Source organism: Pristiophorus japonicus, chromosome 18, assembly GCF_044704955.1.
Source record: "Pristiophorus japonicus isolate sPriJap1 chromosome 18, sPriJap1.hap1, whole genome shotgun sequence".
Classification (NCBI taxonomy): Eukaryota; Metazoa; Chordata; class Chondrichthyes; family Pristiophoridae; genus Pristiophorus; species Pristiophorus japonicus.
The window spans coordinates 5771995-5790244 of record NC_091994.1 but is presented as its reverse complement, the minus strand read 5'-3'; the positions used below and the strand labels follow the sequence as shown (position 1 = coordinate 5790244).

The 18250-nt window shown below is 49.8% G+C and overlaps 1 protein-coding gene across 1 annotated transcript; it reads right to left on the bottom strand.

Annotated features, from left to right (window-relative positions):
- Positions 1-2168: 2168 nt before the first annotated feature.
- Positions 2169-17387, bottom strand: LOC139228520 (proteinase-activated receptor 4-like). The gene is made up of 2 exons (XM_070859588.1): positions 17258-17387; positions 2169-7224 (listed from the first exon to the last, which is right to left on the bottom strand). The coding sequence occupies exons 1-2, from the start codon at positions 17325-17327 to the stop codon at positions 6182-6184; spliced, it is 1113 nt and encodes a 370-aa protein (XP_070715689.1). The 5' UTR covers positions 17328-17387; the 3' UTR covers positions 2169-6181.
- Positions 17388-18250: the final 863 nt, after the last annotated feature.

Here is an 18250-nt window from a genome sequence, read left to right as displayed (position 1 = left end):
CTGAGGGAGCGCCGCACTGTCGGAGGGGCAGTACTGAGGGAGCGCTGCACTGTCGGAGGGGCAGTACTGAGGGAGCGCCGCACTGTCGGAGGGGCAGTACTGAGGGAGTGTATTTTTGTGCTCAGGTCCCTGGAGTGGGGTTTGAACTGCTGATCTTCTGACTCAGAGGCGAGAGTGCTGCCCACTGAGCCAAGGCTGTCAGTGAAAGATTACAGGAGCAATGAATTGTATTTTTAACTTGAGTACATGACATGCAAGTGTCCACTTCTGAGAAACAGCATGCTCACACAGATGTGAAGGACAGTGCACAGGAAAGACAGTGCGAAAGGCCCTATAGGAATGCAAGTATTTCTTTTCCTAGCTGCAAAACATCCTTTGATCTGATGTTGCAGCCCTTGAGGGAGCTGTGGCAGCTGATGTTGTTTCTGAGTGCGTTTGGTATCTGCCCCGTGACCAGCATTGCTCACACACCCTGTGCAGTGACTCCATCTCCTGCCATTTCACTGGTGCCTGAGGCCTTGGCCAAGGGACAACAGGCAATTGACCACAGCGAGGAATGCAGTCATGGTTGGAAATGTAAACCCTTGTGCTGTGCATGTGATGTGCTCTTTGCTGCTGTTATGCTGCGTTCTCTGCAGTTGTGGCCTGTGACAAGCAGCTTCGATTTTTCTGAATATACAATTATTTTACCAAGGCAGAAACTATGGGGCCAAAATTGCCCCTCAGAAAGGCCCATTAGCACCTCCGGGAAAGGCTAACGGGGCGATAAAGGGTTTTCTCCCGTGCACGGCAGACAGGGGCCCCTCGGCCCTGGAATTGTCGCCGGGGCTACGTTGGCGAAGAGTGGTTTGCCCCGTGCCCCACGATTAGTGCACCGTCCGTGCTCCACACTAACCCCTCCCCCCGCGCCAACCCTGCCCCCCCACCCCCACCGCACCAACCCCGCCCGACCCCTCGACTCCACTCGCGGCCCCACGCTGACCCCTCCCCGCCCCGCCCTGCGCCGACCCCTCGATTCCACCCCGCCCCGCGCTGACCCCGACCCGCACCGACCTGTAATCTGTATGATGTAATCGGCGTGATGCAATCAGCGTGATGCAATCAGCGTGATGTAATCGGCGTGATGCAATCAGCGTGATGCAATCGCCGTGATGTAATCAATGTGATGTAATCGGCGTGCTGTAATCGGTGTGATGTAAAACGTGCTGCTGATTGGCTAGGAGCCGGTTTTAGACCATGTGTGTGTGTGGATGTCGGGTAACTGATGGAGATTAGCGGCTAGCACTTAAAAACAGGGGAGAGAATTTGATAGAAGCATATTAAGTGCTTTGTCTTCTTATATATTAGTAGTGACAGAGTGATCCCATGATCGAGTAGTGAGAGAGTGATCCCGTGATCGAGTAGTGAGAGAGTGATCCCGTGATTCAGGATGGGGCTGCGGGGGGTCTCTGACCCCTGGGATGGGGCGGGGGGGGCATGTCTGACCCACGGGATGGAGCGGGGGGGAGTCTCTGACCCCCTGGGGTGGGGGGGGTCTCTGACCCAAGCGATGGGGCGGGGTCTTTCACCCCCCCAGGGATGGGGCGGGGGGGGTCTCTGACCCACGGGATGGAGCGGGGGGGGGGGTCTTTGATCCAAGGGATGGGGCCGGGGTGGGGTCTCTGATCCAAGGGATGGGGCGGGGGGGGGTCTCTGACCCCTGTGATGGGGCGGGGGGGGTCTCTGACCCAAGGGATGGGGCGGGGGGGGTCTCTGACCCAAGGGGTGGGGCGGAGGGGTCTCTGATCCAAGGGATGGGGCCGGGGTGGGGTCTCTGATCCAAGGGATGGGGCGGGGGGGGTCTCTGACCCCTGTGATGGGGCGGGGGGGGTCTCTGACCCAAAGGATGGGGCGGGGTCTCTGACCCCCCCCTGGGATAGGGCGGGGGGTGTCTCTGACCCCCCCTGGGATGGGGTGGAGGTGGGGGGCGGTGGTTGGGTTTGCTCGGCCCGTCTCCCTCCCGATGGAAGCAGTCAGTTAACAATGGTCCCTGTTGAACTGTTGAGGAGTCTTGCACTCAGTAATCTTCACTGGCGAGGGTGGGGTTATCCTCCGCCTCGCAAAAATGAAACAAAATTGACCCAAAATCAGTTCAGTAAATGTGAGCAGGAAGGGACTAAAACGGATTGAGTTCTGTTTATTGAAGTTACAGGAAAAAAGGTTTTCACATAAAGTAGGAAAGTTTATATAAACATAACAATTACAGTCAGACTTTGTCACATTAACAGCGACACACTATGCTCCAATAACCCTCTATGTGGGAACATTTCTCCTCATCTCGCTCCTCACTCTTGGTGATGATTTTAAACCGATGATCCCTCGTCACTGACTGCCCAACCCGAGGAACCACCCTTTCCCAATCCAGACCCTCCAACAAAAGCAAAACACTGTGGATCTTGGAAATGTGGAATTACCACAGAACATGGGGGAACTCTGCAGTGGGTCAGACAGCGTCTGTGGGGAGAGACAGAGGTTCAGGTCAGAAGGAGTTTGATATTCTGGTGAAAGACCGTTGACCTGAAGCATTAACTCGACAGACCCTGAGTGTTTCCAGCATTTTCTGTTTTTATTTCAGCCAATCAAAAGCCTTCCTCATTTTAAACACCCAGTGAAATCTCCTCTTGACCTTTGCGGCTCCAGTGGGAACAGTCCCAGTAACTCCAGTCTCCCCTCATGACGAAAGTTTCCAGCCCTGGTCACAGCCTGGTGAACTTACACTGTCCGCTCTCTGTGGCTTCAATGTCCTTTCTATAATGGGGCCCAGAACTGGGCACAGTTCTCAAACTCTGACCGAACCAATGTTTTTTTAAACTTATGATTCCTTCCTTACTCTTGTATTCCGTGTCTCTATTTATAATGATTTTGGTCTTGTTATAAAAGGGACCCAGCAGTCAGGAGCTGCTAGCTGATGCAGAGGCAGAAGATAAACAAAGAAGTAAAAAGTGTTTGCTAGTGCTGTTGGGGAGGGTTTAAATTAATATGGCAGGGGGATGGGACTCTATGCAGGGAGATAGAGGGAAGTAAAATGGGGGCAGAAGCAAAAGGTAGAAAGGAGATAAGGAAAAGTGGAGGGCAGAGAAATCAAAGGCAAAAATCAAAAAGGGCCACATTACTACATAATTCTAAAAGGACAAAGAGTGTTAAAAAAAAACAAGCCTGAAGGCTCTGTGCCTCAATGCGAGGAGCATTCGTAATGAGGTGGATGAATTAACTGCGCAGATAGCTGTTACCGGATATGATGTAATTGGGACTAAGGAGACATGGCTCCAGGGTGACCAAGACTGGGAACTCAACATCCGGGGGTATTCAATATTCAGGAAGGATAGACAGAAAGGAAAAGGAGGTGGGTAGGGTTGCTGATTAAAGAGGAGATTAATGCAATAATAAGGAAGGACATTAGCTTGGATGATGTGGAATCTGTATGGATAGAGCTGCGGAACACCAAAGGGCAGAAAACACTAGTGGCAGTTGTGTACAGACCACCAAACAGTAGTAGTGAGGTTGGGGACAACATCAAACAGGAAATTAGGGACGCGTGCAATAAAGGTACAGCAGTTATCATGGGTGACTTTAATCTACATATAGATTGGGCTAACCAAACTAGTAGCAATACAGTGGAGGAGGATTTCCTGGAGTGTATAAGGGATGGTTTTCTAGACTATATGTCGAGGAACCAATTAGAGAGCTGGCCATCCTAGACTGGGTGATGTGTAACGAGAGAGGATTAATTAGCAATTTTGTTGTGCGAGGCCCCTTGATGAAGAGTGACCATAATATGGTAGAATTCCTCATTAAGATGGAGAGTGACATAGTTAATTCAGAGACTAGGGACCTGAACTTAAAGAAAGGTAACTTCGATGGTATGAGACGTGAATTGGCTAGGATAGACTAGCGAATGATACTTAAAGGTGGATAGGCAATGGAGACATTTAAAGATCACATGGATGAACTTCAACAATTGTACATCCCTGTCTGGCATAAAAATAAAATGGGGAAGGTGGCTCAATTGTGGATAACAAGGGAAATTAGGGATAGTGTTAAATCCAAGGAAGAGGCATGTAAATTGGCCAGAAAAAGCAGCCAACCTGAGGACTGGGAGAAATTTAGAATTCAGCAGAGGAAGACAAAGGGTTTAATTAGGAGGGGGAAAATAGAGTACGAGAGGAAGCTTGCAGAGAATATAAAAACTGACTGCAAAACCTTCTATAGATATATGAAGAGAAAAAGATTAGTGAAGGCAAACGTAGGTCCCTTGCAGTCAGAATCAGGTGAATTTATAATGGGGAACAAAGAAATGGCAGACCAATTGAACAAATACTTTGGTTCTGTCTTCACTAAGGAAGACACAAATAACCTTCCGGAAGTACTAGGGGACCGAAGGTCTAGTGAGAAGGAGGAACTGAAGGAAATCCTTATGAGTCAGGAAATTGTGTTGGGGAAATTGATGGGATTGAAGGCTGATAAATCCCCAGGGGCCTAATAGTCTGCATCCCAGAGTACTTAAAGAAGTGGCCCTAGAAATAGTGGATGCATTGGTGGTCATTTTCCAACATTCTATAGACTCTGGATCAGTTCCTGTGGACTGGAGGGTAGCTAATGTAACACCACTTTTTCAAAAAGGAGGGAGAGAGAAAGCGAGTAATTATAGACCAGTTAGCCTGACATTGGTAGTGGGGAAAATATTGGAATCACTTATTAAGGATGAAATAGCAGCGCACTTGGAAAGCAGTGATGGGATCGGACCAAGTCAGCATGGATTTATGAAAGGGAAATCATGCTTGATAAATCTTCTAGAATTTTTTGAAGATGTAACTAGGGAGAACCAGTGGGTTTGGTGTATTTGGACTTTCAAAAGGCTTTTGACATGGTCTCACACAAGAGATTAGTGTGCAAAATTAAAGCACATGGTATTGGGGGTAATGTACTGACGTGGATAGAGAACTGGTTGGCAGACAGGAAACAAAGAGTAGGAATAAACGGGTCCTTTTCAGAATGGCAGGCAGTGACTAATGGGGTACCGCAAGGTTCAGTGCTGGGACCCCAGCTATTTACAATATACATTAATGATTTTGACAAAGGAATTTAATGTAATATCTCCAAGTTTGCAGATAATACTGAGCTGGGTGGCAGAGTGAGCTGTGAGGAGGATGCTATGAGGCTGCAGGGTGACTTGGACAGGTTAGGTGAGTGGGCAAATGCATGGCAGATGCAGTATAATGTAGATAAATGTGAGGTTATCCATTTTGGTGGCGAAAACAGGAAGGCAGAATATTACCTGAATGGTGACAGTTTAGGAAAAGGGGACTTGCAACGAGACCTGGGTGTCATGGTACATCAGTCATTGAAAGTTGGCATGCAGGTACAGCAGGCGGTGAAGAAGGCAAATGGTATGTTGGCCTTCATAGCGAGAGGATTTGAGTATAGGAGCAGTGAGATCTTACTGCAGTTGTACAAAGCCTTGGTGAGGCCACACCTTGAATATTGTGTACAGTTTTGGTCTCCTAATCTGAGGAAGGACATTCTTGCTATTGAGGGAGTGCAGCGAAGGTTCACCAGACTGATTCCCGGGATGGCAGGACTGACATATGAAGAAAGACTGGATCGACTAGGCTTATATTCACTAGAATTTAGAAAAATGAGAGGGGATCTCATAGAAACATATAACATTCTGACGGGATTGGACAGGTTAGATGCAGGAAGAATGTTCCCAATGTTGGGGAAGTCCAGAACCAGGGGTCACAGTCTAAGGATAAGGGGTAAGCCATTTAGGACCGAGATGAGGAGAAACTTCTTCACTCAGAGAATTGTGAACCTGTGGAATGTTCTACCACAGAAAGTTGTTGAGGCCAGTTCGTTAGATATATTCAAAAGGGAGTTAGATGTGGCCCTTACGGCTAAAGGGATCAAGGGGTATGGAGAGAAAGCAGGAAAGGGGTACTGAGGTGAATGATCAGCCATGATCATATGGAATGGTGGTGCAGGCTCGAAGGGCTGAATGGCTTGCTCCTGCACCTATTTTCTATGTTTCTATGTTGTAGCTTTATCCCCCTGCACCTGCACTCTCTGTGAATCATGTATTTAACCTCTGTCTCTCCCGTGATCCAACCCCTCTGTGCCTTTTCATTACTGACTCCGATCTCATTTAAACACAATTTCGTGGTGCCATTGTTTTAGATGCTGATGAACTGTCGGTACAAAGGAATGCTTTTCTGGAATCTTCGCCTTTCTTTCCTGTGCAAAGAATCGCACTTTTGACTTTGTCCCGGAACTCGTCGGAGACGTAATAATAAATGAACGGGTCGATGCAGTTATTGAAGGTGCTGAGCAACAGACACATCATGTAATATAAATACAGGCTACTGGTATCAGTGAGCTGAAACTTGAATTGGTGAATGAGCAGAATTATATTACTGGGAGTGAAACACACCACATACACGATGAGCACCAGCACCATGGTCCATACAGCTCGCCCAAACTGCTGTTCACTGAGCATTAATGCCCTGATCACAGACACATAGCAGAATATAGTAACAAGGCAGGGAATAATAAACCCAAACACAACCAAACACACAAAGTAATAGAAGAGATACCCGGACTGGACTTTCACCGGCAAAGCATCATGGCAGGTAGTGATGTTTAGGTCTTGGATCGGGTATGTCTGTCTCTGGAGGAGAAACGGCAACACCGAGAGTACAACAAGTGTCCAAATCACCCAGCAGGCACCAACGGCAAACCGATTGTCCCTGAAGCGCTTGGAGAGAAAGGGATGGACCAGAGCAAAGTATCTGTCGATGCTGATGAAGGTGAGGAGCAGGATGGAGCAGTACATGTTCCCGTAGAAGAAGGCGGTCATCGCCCGACAGAGGGCTTCACCAAAGGGCCAGTTGCTGCCCAGGAAGTGATAGTGGATTTTGAATGGGAGCATGAGGGTCAGAAGAAGGTCGGCCGTTGCCAGGTTGATCAGGAAGATGGTGGAAGGCAATCGCTGCACCTTGGTGACCAGAATCAAAAGGGCCAGCCCATTGGCTGGGAGAGCAACAATCAGGATCACGCTGGAGACGGCCGGAATCATCAGTCTGCTAACCCAACTGGTCAGGTGGTTCTTTGCTGGTTCAGTCAGCTCATACTCATTGTTGGAGTTACCGTCAGTTAACGGGTAACCTCTCGGGTTGGCCTTGGAGGAATCTGCAAAGAAAGAAAGATTTTTTATTGTTAGGGTTTTAGTTCTTAGTTCAACTTGTAAAGCAGGGGATGTCTGGAACTCTCTCCCCAAAGGCAAGGGGGCAATTGAAATTTTCAAGAACATAAGAAATAGGAGCAGGAGTCGGCCATTTGGCCCCTCGAGCCTGCTCCGCCATTCAATAAGATCAAGACTGAGATGGATAGAATTTTGTTGGGTCAGGGGATCGAAGGATGTGCAACAAAGGCGGGTAAATGGGGTTAAGGTGCACATCAGCGTTTGATGGAACAGGCTGGACAGGCCGCCATGGTCCTGTATTCCGACGAAAAATACCACATTAGGTGCTGCAACAGACAATAAGCTGATAATTCCAAATAAAAGCATTTTTTTCCTATTTACTTATATAGGAAGAGGAAGAGGCCATTCAGCCCCTTAAGCCTGTTAGAATCATAGAATCACAGAACGGTTACAGCACAGAAGGAGGCCATTCGGCCCGTCGAGCCCGTGCCGGCTCTCGGCAAGAGCTCCTCAGCCAGTCCCACTCCCCCACCCTTTCCCTGGAGCCCTGCTAATCTTTTTCCTTCAGATACTTATCCACCTTCCTTTTGAAAGCCACGATTGAGTCTGCCTCCATCACCCCCTCAGGCAGCGCTTTCCAGATCCTAACCACTCGCTGCGTAAAAACGTTTTCCCTCGAGTCGCCTTTGAACCTTCTGCCAATCGCCTTAAATCTGTGTCCTCTGGTTCTCGACCCTTCCACCAATGGGAATAGTTTCTCTCGATCTACTCTGTCCAGACCCCTCATGATTTTGAACACCTCGATCAAATCTCCTCTCAACCTTCTCTGCTCTAAGAGAGTTGTTAACCTGTGGAATTCTCTACCACAGAGAGTTGTTGATGCCAGTTCGTTAGATATATTCAAGAGGGAGTTAGATATGGCCCTGATGGCTAAAGGGATCAAGGGGTATGGAGAGAAAGCAGGAAAGGGGTACTGAGGTGAATGATCAGCCATGATCTTATTGAATGGTGGTGCAGGCTCGAAGGGCCGAATGGCCTACTCCTGCACCTATTTTCTATGTTTCTAAGGAGAACAACCCCAGCTTCTCCAGTCTCTCCACGCAACTGAAGTCCCTCGCCCCTGGAATATTTTCTGCACCCTCTCTAATGTCTTCACATCCTTCCTAAAGTGTGGTGCCCAGAATTGGACACAATGCTCCAGTTGAGGCCGAACCAGTGTTTTATACAGGTTCATCATAACCTCCTTGCTTTTGTACTCTATGCCTCTATTTATGAAGCCCAGGATCCCGTGTCTTTCTTTAACCACTTTCTCAACCTGCCCTGCCACCTTCAACAATTTGTACACATATACCCCCAGGACTCTCTGTTCCTGCACCCTCTCAGACTGATTCCTGGGATGGGGGGATTGTCCTATGAGGAGAGATTGAGTAGACTAGGCCGATATTCTCTGGAGTTTAGAAGAATGAGAGGTGATCTCATTGAAACATACAAAATTCTTACAGGGCTTGAATAGGGTAGATGCAGGGAGGATGTTTCCCCCCGGGCTGGGGAGTCTAGAACCAGGGGTCACAGTCTCAGAATAAGGGGGCGGCCATTTAGGACTGAGATGAGGAGGAATTTCTTCACTCAGAGGGTGGTGAATGTTTGGAATTCTCTACCCCAGAGGGCTGTGGAGGCTCAGTCGTTGAGTATATTCAACACAGAGATCGAAAGATTTTTGAATATTAAGAGAATCAAGGGATATGGGGACAGTGCAAGAAAGTGGAGAACTATTTATATGCCTATAGAAGACTTTTGGATTCCCTTTTATGTTGGCTGCCAATGTATTCTCATACCCTCTCTTTGCCTCTCTTATCTCCCTTTCACTTCCCCTCTGAACTTTCTGTATTCAGCCTGGTTCTCTCTTGTATTCTCAACCTGACATCTGTCATATGCCCCCTTTTGTCTGTCTCATCTTACTCTGTATCTCTTTTGTCATCAGCTCTGATTATAGTTGCCTTTCCTTTCCCCCTCATGGGAATGTACCTCGCCTGTACCCAAACTATTTCCTCTTTAAAGGCCGCCCATTGTTTAATTACAGTTGTGCCTGCCAATCTTGGATTCCAGTTTACCCAGGCCAGATCCATTCTCAACCACTGAAATGAGCCCTCCTCCAGTTAAACATTTTTACTCTAGATTGCTCCCTGTCCTTTTCCATAGCCAATCTAAACCTTATGATACTATGATCACTGTTCCCTAAATGCTCCCCTACTGACACTTGCTCCACCTGACCCAGCTCATCCCCCAGAACCAGATCCAGCAATGCCTCTTCCCTGATCCAGAAAGTTCTCCTGAACTTACTTCAGAAATTCTTCCCCCTCTCTGCTCTTTACACTATTACCGTCCATATTAGGATATATTAGGATAGTTGAAGTGCCCCATTATCACTACTCTATAATTCCTGCACCTCTCTCTAATGTCCCTGAAAATTTGCTCCTCTATATCCTTCCCACTAGTTGGTGGCCAGTGGTGTAATGACACCTCGATTATTTCTCAACGCTAACCAAATAGATTCTGTCCTTGGCCTCTCCCAGACCTCCTCCTTCACCAGCAGTGCAATATTCTCCTTAACCATTACTGCCACACCACCACCTATTTTTCTTTCCCTTTCTTTCCTGAACACCCAATATCTAGGAATATTTAAGACCCCATCCTGTCCTTTTCTGAGCCACATCTCCGTTATCACCACGATATCATATTCCCATGCGGCTATTTGTGTCTGCAGCTCACTGACATTCTTTACCAATGCTTTGTGCGTTCACATACATACACTGTAAACCCATCTGAGATCATCCTGTATTCTCTCTTAGTCTGACCCCACCTAGTACCCGTACTATTTCTTACTCTAGTGCGATCTGTCTCTCCCAATCCTTTGTGCTCTTTGTTTCTCCTTTCTAATGCTACATCCTGGTCCCCATCCCCCTGCCAAACTAGTTTAAACCCTCCCCAACAGCACTAGCAAACCCCTCCCTTCCCCCCCCCCCGTGAGGCTACTGGTCCCGGCCCTGTTGAGGTGCAACCCGCCCGGCCTGTACAGGTCCTACCTCCCCCAGAACCGGTCCCAATGTCCCAGGAATCTAACGCCCTCCCTCCTGCACCATCTCCCCAGCCACGCACTCATCTGCTCTATCCTCCTATTTCTGTACTCACTAGCTCGTGGCACCGGGAGTAATCCGGAGATTATTACCTTTGAGGTCCTGCTTTTTAATTTCTCTCCTAGTTCCCTATAATCTGCCTGCAGGACCTCATCCCTCTTTCTACCGATGTCATTGGTCCCGATATGGACCACGACCTCTGGCTGTTCACCCTCCACCCCCGCCCCCCCAACCCCCCAGAATGCCCTGCATCCACTCTGTGATATCCTTGACCCTGGCACCAGGGGAGGCAACATACCATCCTGGAGTCACGTCTGTGGCCACAGAAATGCCTGTTGACCAACCCAACACAGTGAGTGAATATGGGCTGGCGATTACACTACCATTATTCCGCTGTTCATTTAGATTCTGGCTGATCAGTACCTCGACTCCATTTACCCGCCTTTGAACCCGATCCTTGATATCCTGTCCAACGAAAGTGTAGCAATCTCAGACTTGGAAATTTCAACTGACCCCCAGCATCCGCAGCCATTGGGGGAGAGAGTTCCCGATTCCCACTGCCCTTTGTGTGAAGAAGTGCTACCTGACACCACCCCCGAACAGCCGGGCTCTAACTTTAAGATTTTGCCCCTTGTTCTGGACTCCCCCCACCAGAGGGAATAGTTTCTCTCTCTCTACCCCTTTAATCCCTTTAATCATTTTAAAGCCCTTTAGATCACCCCTCAATCTTCTAAACTCGAGGGCCTATAGGCCGAGTTTGTGCAACATGTCCTCTTTAATGAATAGGACAGTTCCCAATTAATGACAACAAAGGACGTTGTTGCTGTACCCATAATATTGAAATTCTGCAGCAACTTAGGTCTGTTACTGACCCACACACACCTTTACAGCCCTTCATCAAGCTTGTGACACTGATCGAGAGTAAAACATATCTGCTTCCTATTGGCCATTATTGGGATAGATTTGTTTGTTGATATTGACCCAAACGTTACCTTCTGCTTCCCCAAAATGGCCCCTTGAGGCTGTTTATCTCTGATACCAACATGTGCTTCGCTGCTGAGTTTCTAGCTCCGTCAGGGTGTCAGTTCGAGGCAAAGATTGGGGCAAATCCGTACTTGGTCAATTCGATCAAGTCAGTCCGAAGCCAACCGTTTGCTCGATTCTGACCTGGTTGAGCTCAGTTTGGGGACGGCTTACTGTGGTCGCTCGATGGGAGTCCAGAATAAGGGGACATAATCTTAAAACTAGAATTGGGCTGTTCAGGAGCAAAATCAGAAAGCACTTTTCACACAAAGGATCGTGTAAATAATTCTGGAGCTCTCACCCAATAGGCTGTGGATGTAAAGTGTCAGCAGTGACTCACCCCTGAGTCCGAAGGTCATGGGTTCAAGTCCCACTCCAGGGCCTTGAGCCCATCATCCAGTCCAGCACTCCAAGGCAGTGCTGAGGGAATGCTGCACTGTCGGAGGTGCTGTCTTTTGGATGAGATATTATACCGAGATCAATATTCATCCCTCAACCAACATTTCTAAAAAACAGATTAGCTGATCATTTATCTCATTCTGTTTGTGGGAGCTTGCTGTGCGCAGAGATTGGTTGCCATGTTTCCTACATTACAACAGCATGGCGGCCCCGACCTGCAAGAGACCATCAGCGACAGGTCGGGGCCATAAAAGGAGTGATGTGCGGCGGCCCCCGGACAGCGTGGCAGCGTACCACGGCAAGGTACAGTGCGAGCTGGAGGGCGACAGCAGCGAAGAGGGACACGTCATCAAGGTCCAGGTCGGTGATTGGAGCGTGGGCAGGTACAGCAGGAGCGGCGAGGTCGGGGCGAAGGAGCAGCGAGAGATTGTAGAGGGACGTGATCGGGGCCCTGGGGAGGTGTGAGTTCGGGGCCCAGAAGAGGCGAGGGCCCAGGGGCAGCACGGGCCCAGCCCACACTGCGATATGTGCGTGCACTGGGTCCGTGCAGCAGAGCTGGTCTCCAGTCGCCTTGCTACTGGACCAAGACCTCGCTCTGTCAAGCCCGTGTGGTGGCTGGTGTGCAACGGCCACCCCACGTTAAAAAAAATCCACGTACAGGCATCTTCCACCCTTCAGGATGTAGTTCGGGACCGGGAATATTAGGTCCTTCACTGAAACACCTGAGAACTCATCCTTTTATGGCATGTAAACAAGTCATCCTCGTTTCGAGGGACTGCCTGTGATGATGATTACAACAGTGACTACACGCCAAAAGTGTATAATTGTCTGTAAAGCACTTTGGGACATCCAGTGGTGGTGAAAGGCGCTATAGAAATGTTAACCTCTATTGTTGGCCCTGTCCCATGTCTGATATCCACTTTTTGAGCTCTATTTAAATTAGCTGCCGATTCTGTGAGAACATTGGTTCCATGAGGCTGACTGAGACCCCATGGAGCAGGGCTGTGGGGCCTTGTCTGACCTCCAGTCCTCACGATCACACATTCGCCAATATTTCTCCTTTTTGCTGGCTTCCTCTCCTCCTCAGGGTCCACTCCCCCGGGTGTCAGGCAACTTCCTGCACCTTCCCCCAGCTCCCATTCTTTAAACTATTTGACCATAAGGTTCATAAAAGCTCAGACCAATTGTGTTCTCAGCCAGTGACCTCACACCAGGAGTGGGAATCCCCCCCACACCAGGAGTGGGAATGTCCCCACAAGAGGAGTGGGAATTCCCCCCCGACACCAGGAGTGGGAATCTGCCCCACATCAGGAGTGGGACTCGCCCCCACACCAGGAGTGGGAATCCCCCCCCCACATCAGGAGTGAGAATCTGCCCCACATCAGGAGTGGGACTCGCCCCCACACCAGGAGTGGGAAATCCCCCCCGACACCAGGAGTGGGAATCTGCCCCACATCAGGAGTGGGACTCGCCCCCACACCAGGAGTGGGAATCCCTCCCCACACCAGGAGTGGGAATCTGCCCCACATCAGGAGTGGGACTCGCCCCCACACCATGAGTGGGAATGCCCCCCACGCCAGGAGTGGGAATCGCCCCCCCACATCAGGAGTGGGAATCGCCCCCACATCAGGAGTGGGACTCGCCCCCACACCAGGAGTGGGAATCGCCCCCCACACCAGGAGTGGGAATCGCCCCCCACACCAGGAGTGGGAATTACCCCCCCACATCAGGAGTGGGAATCGCCCCCACACCAGGAGTGGGAATCCCCCCCACACCAAGAGTGGGAATCCCCCCCACATCAGGAGTGGGAATCCACCCTACACCAGGAGTGGGAATCCCCCCCCCACACCAGGAGTGGGAATCAACCCTACACCAGGAGTGGGAATCCCCCCCACACCAAGAGTGGGAATCCCTCCCACACCAGGAGTGGGAATCCCCCCCACACCAGGAGTGGGAATCCCCCCCACACCAGGAGTGGGAATCCCCCCCACACCAGGAGTGGGAATCCCCCCCACACCAGTAGTGGGAATCCCCCCCCACACTAGGAGTGGGAATCCCCCCCACACCAGTAGTGGGAATCCCCCCCACACTAGGAGTGGGAATCCCCCCCACACCAGGAGTGGGAATCCCCCCCACACTAGGAGTGGGAATCACCCCACACCAGGAGTGGGAATCCCCCCCACACTAGGAGTGGGAATCCCCCCCACATCAGGAGTGGGAATCCCCCCACACCAGGAGTAGGACTCGCCCCCACACCAGGAGTGGGAATCTGTCCCACATCAGGAGTGGGAATTCCCCCCCACACCAGGAGTGGTAATCTGCCCCACACCAGGAGTGGGAATCTGCCCCACATCAGGAGTGGGACTCGCCCCCACACCAGGAGTGGGACTCGCTCCCACACCAGGAGTGGGAATCGCCCCCACACCAAGAGTGGGAATCCCTCCCACACTAGGAGTGGGAATCACCCCCACACCAGGAGTGGGAATCCCCCCCACACCAGGAGTTGGAATTTCCCCCCACACCCCCAGCCCGTCACAGGGCTTCTCATACAGCCATGCTGGGACCAGCACCCAGCACACACTGAGTCTAACCTGGGAACTCTGTGTGCATGAGGATGTCACTGACTGACTCATTGCTCACTTCATCAGCTCTAATTATACATTTTCCAAAAATGTATTTGCTGTCCCAAACTAACGAAATATAAAGTGTAACTTAAAGCCATCAGAAAAATGCTCTCCGAATAAGCTGAGCCATTCTGATAAACAAGGAACAAAATAATATTTGAATAAGCAAAGCAGTAACCAAACTTTCGAGATTTGCTTTGTGTACCCGCACCGCCAATTCCTCCAGGACATGAGAGTTTATTCAACAAACCAGCCTGCTGTTTACATTTGTTTCTCTCTGATTTACATGTTCTGTTTCCAGAGAATACAAAACACACAAAAAAAACAGCAGCATTTAGTCAGTAAACAGACACAAGGATGTGAGAGTCTGAGAGAGGGCATGGAGAGGTTGACCAGAATGGTTCCAGGAATGAGGGACTTCAGTTACGTGGATAGACTGGAGAAGCTGGGGTTGTTCTCCTTGGAGCAAAGATGGTTGAGAGGAGATTTGATAGAAATGTTCAAAATCATGAGAGGTCTGGAGAGTAGTTAGCGAGAAACTGTTCCCATTGGCAGAAGAGTCGAGAACCAGAGGACACAGTTTTAAGGCAATTGGCAGAAGGTTCAAAGACGACATGAGGAAAAACTTTGTTACGTAGCGAGCGGTTAGGATCTGGAATGCGCTGCCTGAGGGGGTGGTGGAGGCAGACTCAATCACTGCTTTCAAAAGGTAATTGGATAAGTATCCAAAGGGAAAACATTGTAGGGCTCCGGGAAAGGGCGGGGGAGTGGGACTGGCCGAGAGTGGGCACGGGCTCGATGGGCCGAATGGCCTTCTCCCATGCTGTAACCATTCTGTGATTCTATAATCAGAGCTGGAACTACAGCCCAGGACCGTGTCCAGTGAGCCTTGAACCAACACTGCCCCCTCCCCCAGTCTAACTGAACCCCAGGGATACAATCAAACAGCCCTAAACCACAACCACCCAGACACACTCAGCAACTCCTCTATTCAACTAGCAATCTGCACCTTCACTACTGAGCTGCCAAACTACAGCTCTGTACAATGTGTGGCCTCCTGAAAGGTGTCTAATTCCATCTTCTTCCTTTATTTTATTAATATAAAAAGGACCAAGTTTAGTACAGACCTCAGACAATCAATCACTGGTGGGTCGTGCATAGATCTGCAGGTATAAAATCCCCTTCAATTACAGGGTAACTCCTCTATCAGGACTGGACTTGCTGCCGGGGTTTCAAACTGGCGACGAGGAGTGGCCATCACAAAAACATCCTGATTTTTATTTGGACCCTGTCTGGAGTAACGGCACTCAGTTCTGGGCACCACAACTCAGGCCAGATCTATCGGCCTTGGCGAGGATTACAGAACCAGGGCAGGTGGATGGAGTTAAAATTCAGATCAGCCGCAATCTCATTAAATGGTATAACAGGCTCGAGGGGCTGAATGGCCTCCTCCTGTTCCTGTGTAACAGGCTCGAGGGACTGAATGGCCTCCTCCTGTTTCTGTGTAACAGGCTTGAGGGACTGAATGGCCTCCTCCTGTTCCTGTGTAACAGGCTCGAGGGGCTGAATGGGCCTCCTCCTGTTTCTGTGTAACAGGCTTGAGGGACTGAATGGCCTCCTCCTGTTCCTGTGTAACAGGCTCGAGGGGCTGAATAGCCTGCTCCTGTTCTTGTGTAACAGGCTCGAGGGGCTAAATGGCCTCCTCCTGTTCTTGTGTAACAGGCTCGAGGGGCTGAATGGCCTCCTCCTGTTCCTGTGTAACAGGCTCGAGGGGCTGAATAGCCTCCTCCTGTTCCTGTGGAACAGGCTCGAGGGGCTGAATAGCCTCCTCCTGTTCCTGTGGAACAGGCTCGAGGGACTGAATGGCCTCCTCCTGTTCCTGTGTAACAGGCTCGAGGGACTGAATGGCCTCCTCCTGTTTCTGTGTAACAGGCTCGAGGGACTGAATGGCCTCCTCCTGTTCCTGTGAAATGAAAATCAGGTGATTTTGTTAACAGGCGCTCGATCCACATCGCCAGAGTTGCATCCCGGGCAGCCAGTTAAACCCAACCTGTATATATCTGAGCACAATGAGGGTCAGAGGTGTGTGCAGGGTAAGCCAGAAGTGGAAGCCTGTGAGTGCAGTAAGTGCATTCTGAGCAGAATCTGTGTGAATGCTCCCAGAGTGTCAGGGAGCACCCAGTGTGTCCTCCAAATGGCTCCCGGAGTTACACACGCCCTGATAAATATAGAAACATAGAAACTTACAGCGCAGAAAGAGGCCATTTCGGCCCATCGTGTCTACGCCGGCCGACAAAGAGCCGCACGGCCCTCGGTCAGCAGCCCTGAAGGTTACATATAAACCCATGAACAATGGCGGAAAGGCAAAGAGCACCCAGCCCAACCAGTCCGCCTCACACAACTGCGACATCCTTTACACTGAAACATTCTACACTCCACCCCAACCGGAGCCAAGTGATCTCCTGGGAGAGGCAAAAACCAGATAAAAACCCAGGCCAATTTAGGGAGAAAAAATCTGGGAAAATTCCTCTCCAACCCACCCAGGCGATCGACACTAGTCCAGGAGATCACCCTGGCCGTATTCTATTCCCTGCAGTACTTACCAATATATTCTGCTCCATCCAACAAAAGATCTAATCCCAATTACCAGCTCCAGATCCGTAACCCTGCAGGTTACGGCACTTTAAGTGCTCATCCAACCATCTCTTAAAAGTGATGAGTGTTTCTGCATCCACCACTCTTCCAGGCAGCGAGTTCCAGACCCCCACAACCCTCTGTGTAAAGAATATATAAAGTATATCATCGAAGGAAAGAAACGAAGTGAACAGATAAAGGCTTACCGGTTGGCAACTGGCAGAGCGTTGTGGGCGAGAGTAAAAGTGCAAAGACAACGAGTGCATTGATGGCCATCGCTGGTCCTCTCGCTGTGAGTAACGGTCTGGCTGTTTATCGGCTTTGTGTCTGCTCTTTATTTTGTAGTCTGTTCCAGCCAGCAGGAAACCGGGTATAAACACGGCGCTGCTACACTCAAATCACAGGAAATGTCCATCACAGATTGTAAATAGATGGGGAATTAACAAAGTCATGTTGAGAAAAGGAATAGAACATGGTCTGGATTCTGGAGATTGCTTTAGACTCGGCTCGTTGTAACTTTGCAAAAATGCAAAACTGTCGCCTTGTGAAAAGTCCCAACTATCGAATCGGACACAGATCTTCTTCACAGACTCTCCTACACTTCCCACTCACTACCTTTGTGTCAATCATGTGTTGATTATAACTTTTCTCAAAGACTATAAAAATCTCATCTGTAAAGCTTGCCTTGGGGAGACAGTGGGGGCGACTTCAATGGAGTAAAACGGGCGATACTGGATCAGCCCCCGGTTACACATCTCCACTTATTCCCACTGACCTCGCGCAAATACGGTGCAATCAGCTTGAGCGGAGAACCTTGTGTGAGATGAGGAGTGCAGACACGGGGTACCCTCCCGTGGGGCCCAGAGAGAAACTGGCCTTAAAGCTCCCCACAAGTAATATTAAGCTGAAGTTGAGCATCAGTCCCAGTGTCTGTTTAGTCAGCTTTACCCTGGTGCGAGGGCACTCACTTATCTCCTGCAGCCCCAATATATGCACATCAGAACATCAGAAATAGGAGCAGGAGTCGGCCATTCGGCTCCTCGAGCCTGTTCCGCCATGCAATAAGATCATGGCTGATCTGATCTTGGCCTCAACTCCACTTCCCTGCCCGCTCTGCATAACCCCTCGCTCCCTTATCATTCAAAAATCTATCTCTACCTTAAATATATTCAATGACCCAGCTTCCACAGCTCTCTAGG

What these genes read in the sequence shown, in the direction of transcription:
- LOC139228520 (XM_070859588.1), bottom strand. Translation starts at nt 17,327, where the DNA reads ATGGCCATCAATGCACTCGTTGTCTTTGCACTTTTACTCTCGCCCACA. An exon ending in GCTCTGCCAGTTGCCAACCG is followed by an intron (nt 7,225 to 17,257) that starts GTAAGCCTTTAT and finishes CTTTCTTTGCAG; the next exon opens with ATTCCTCCAAGGCCAACCCG.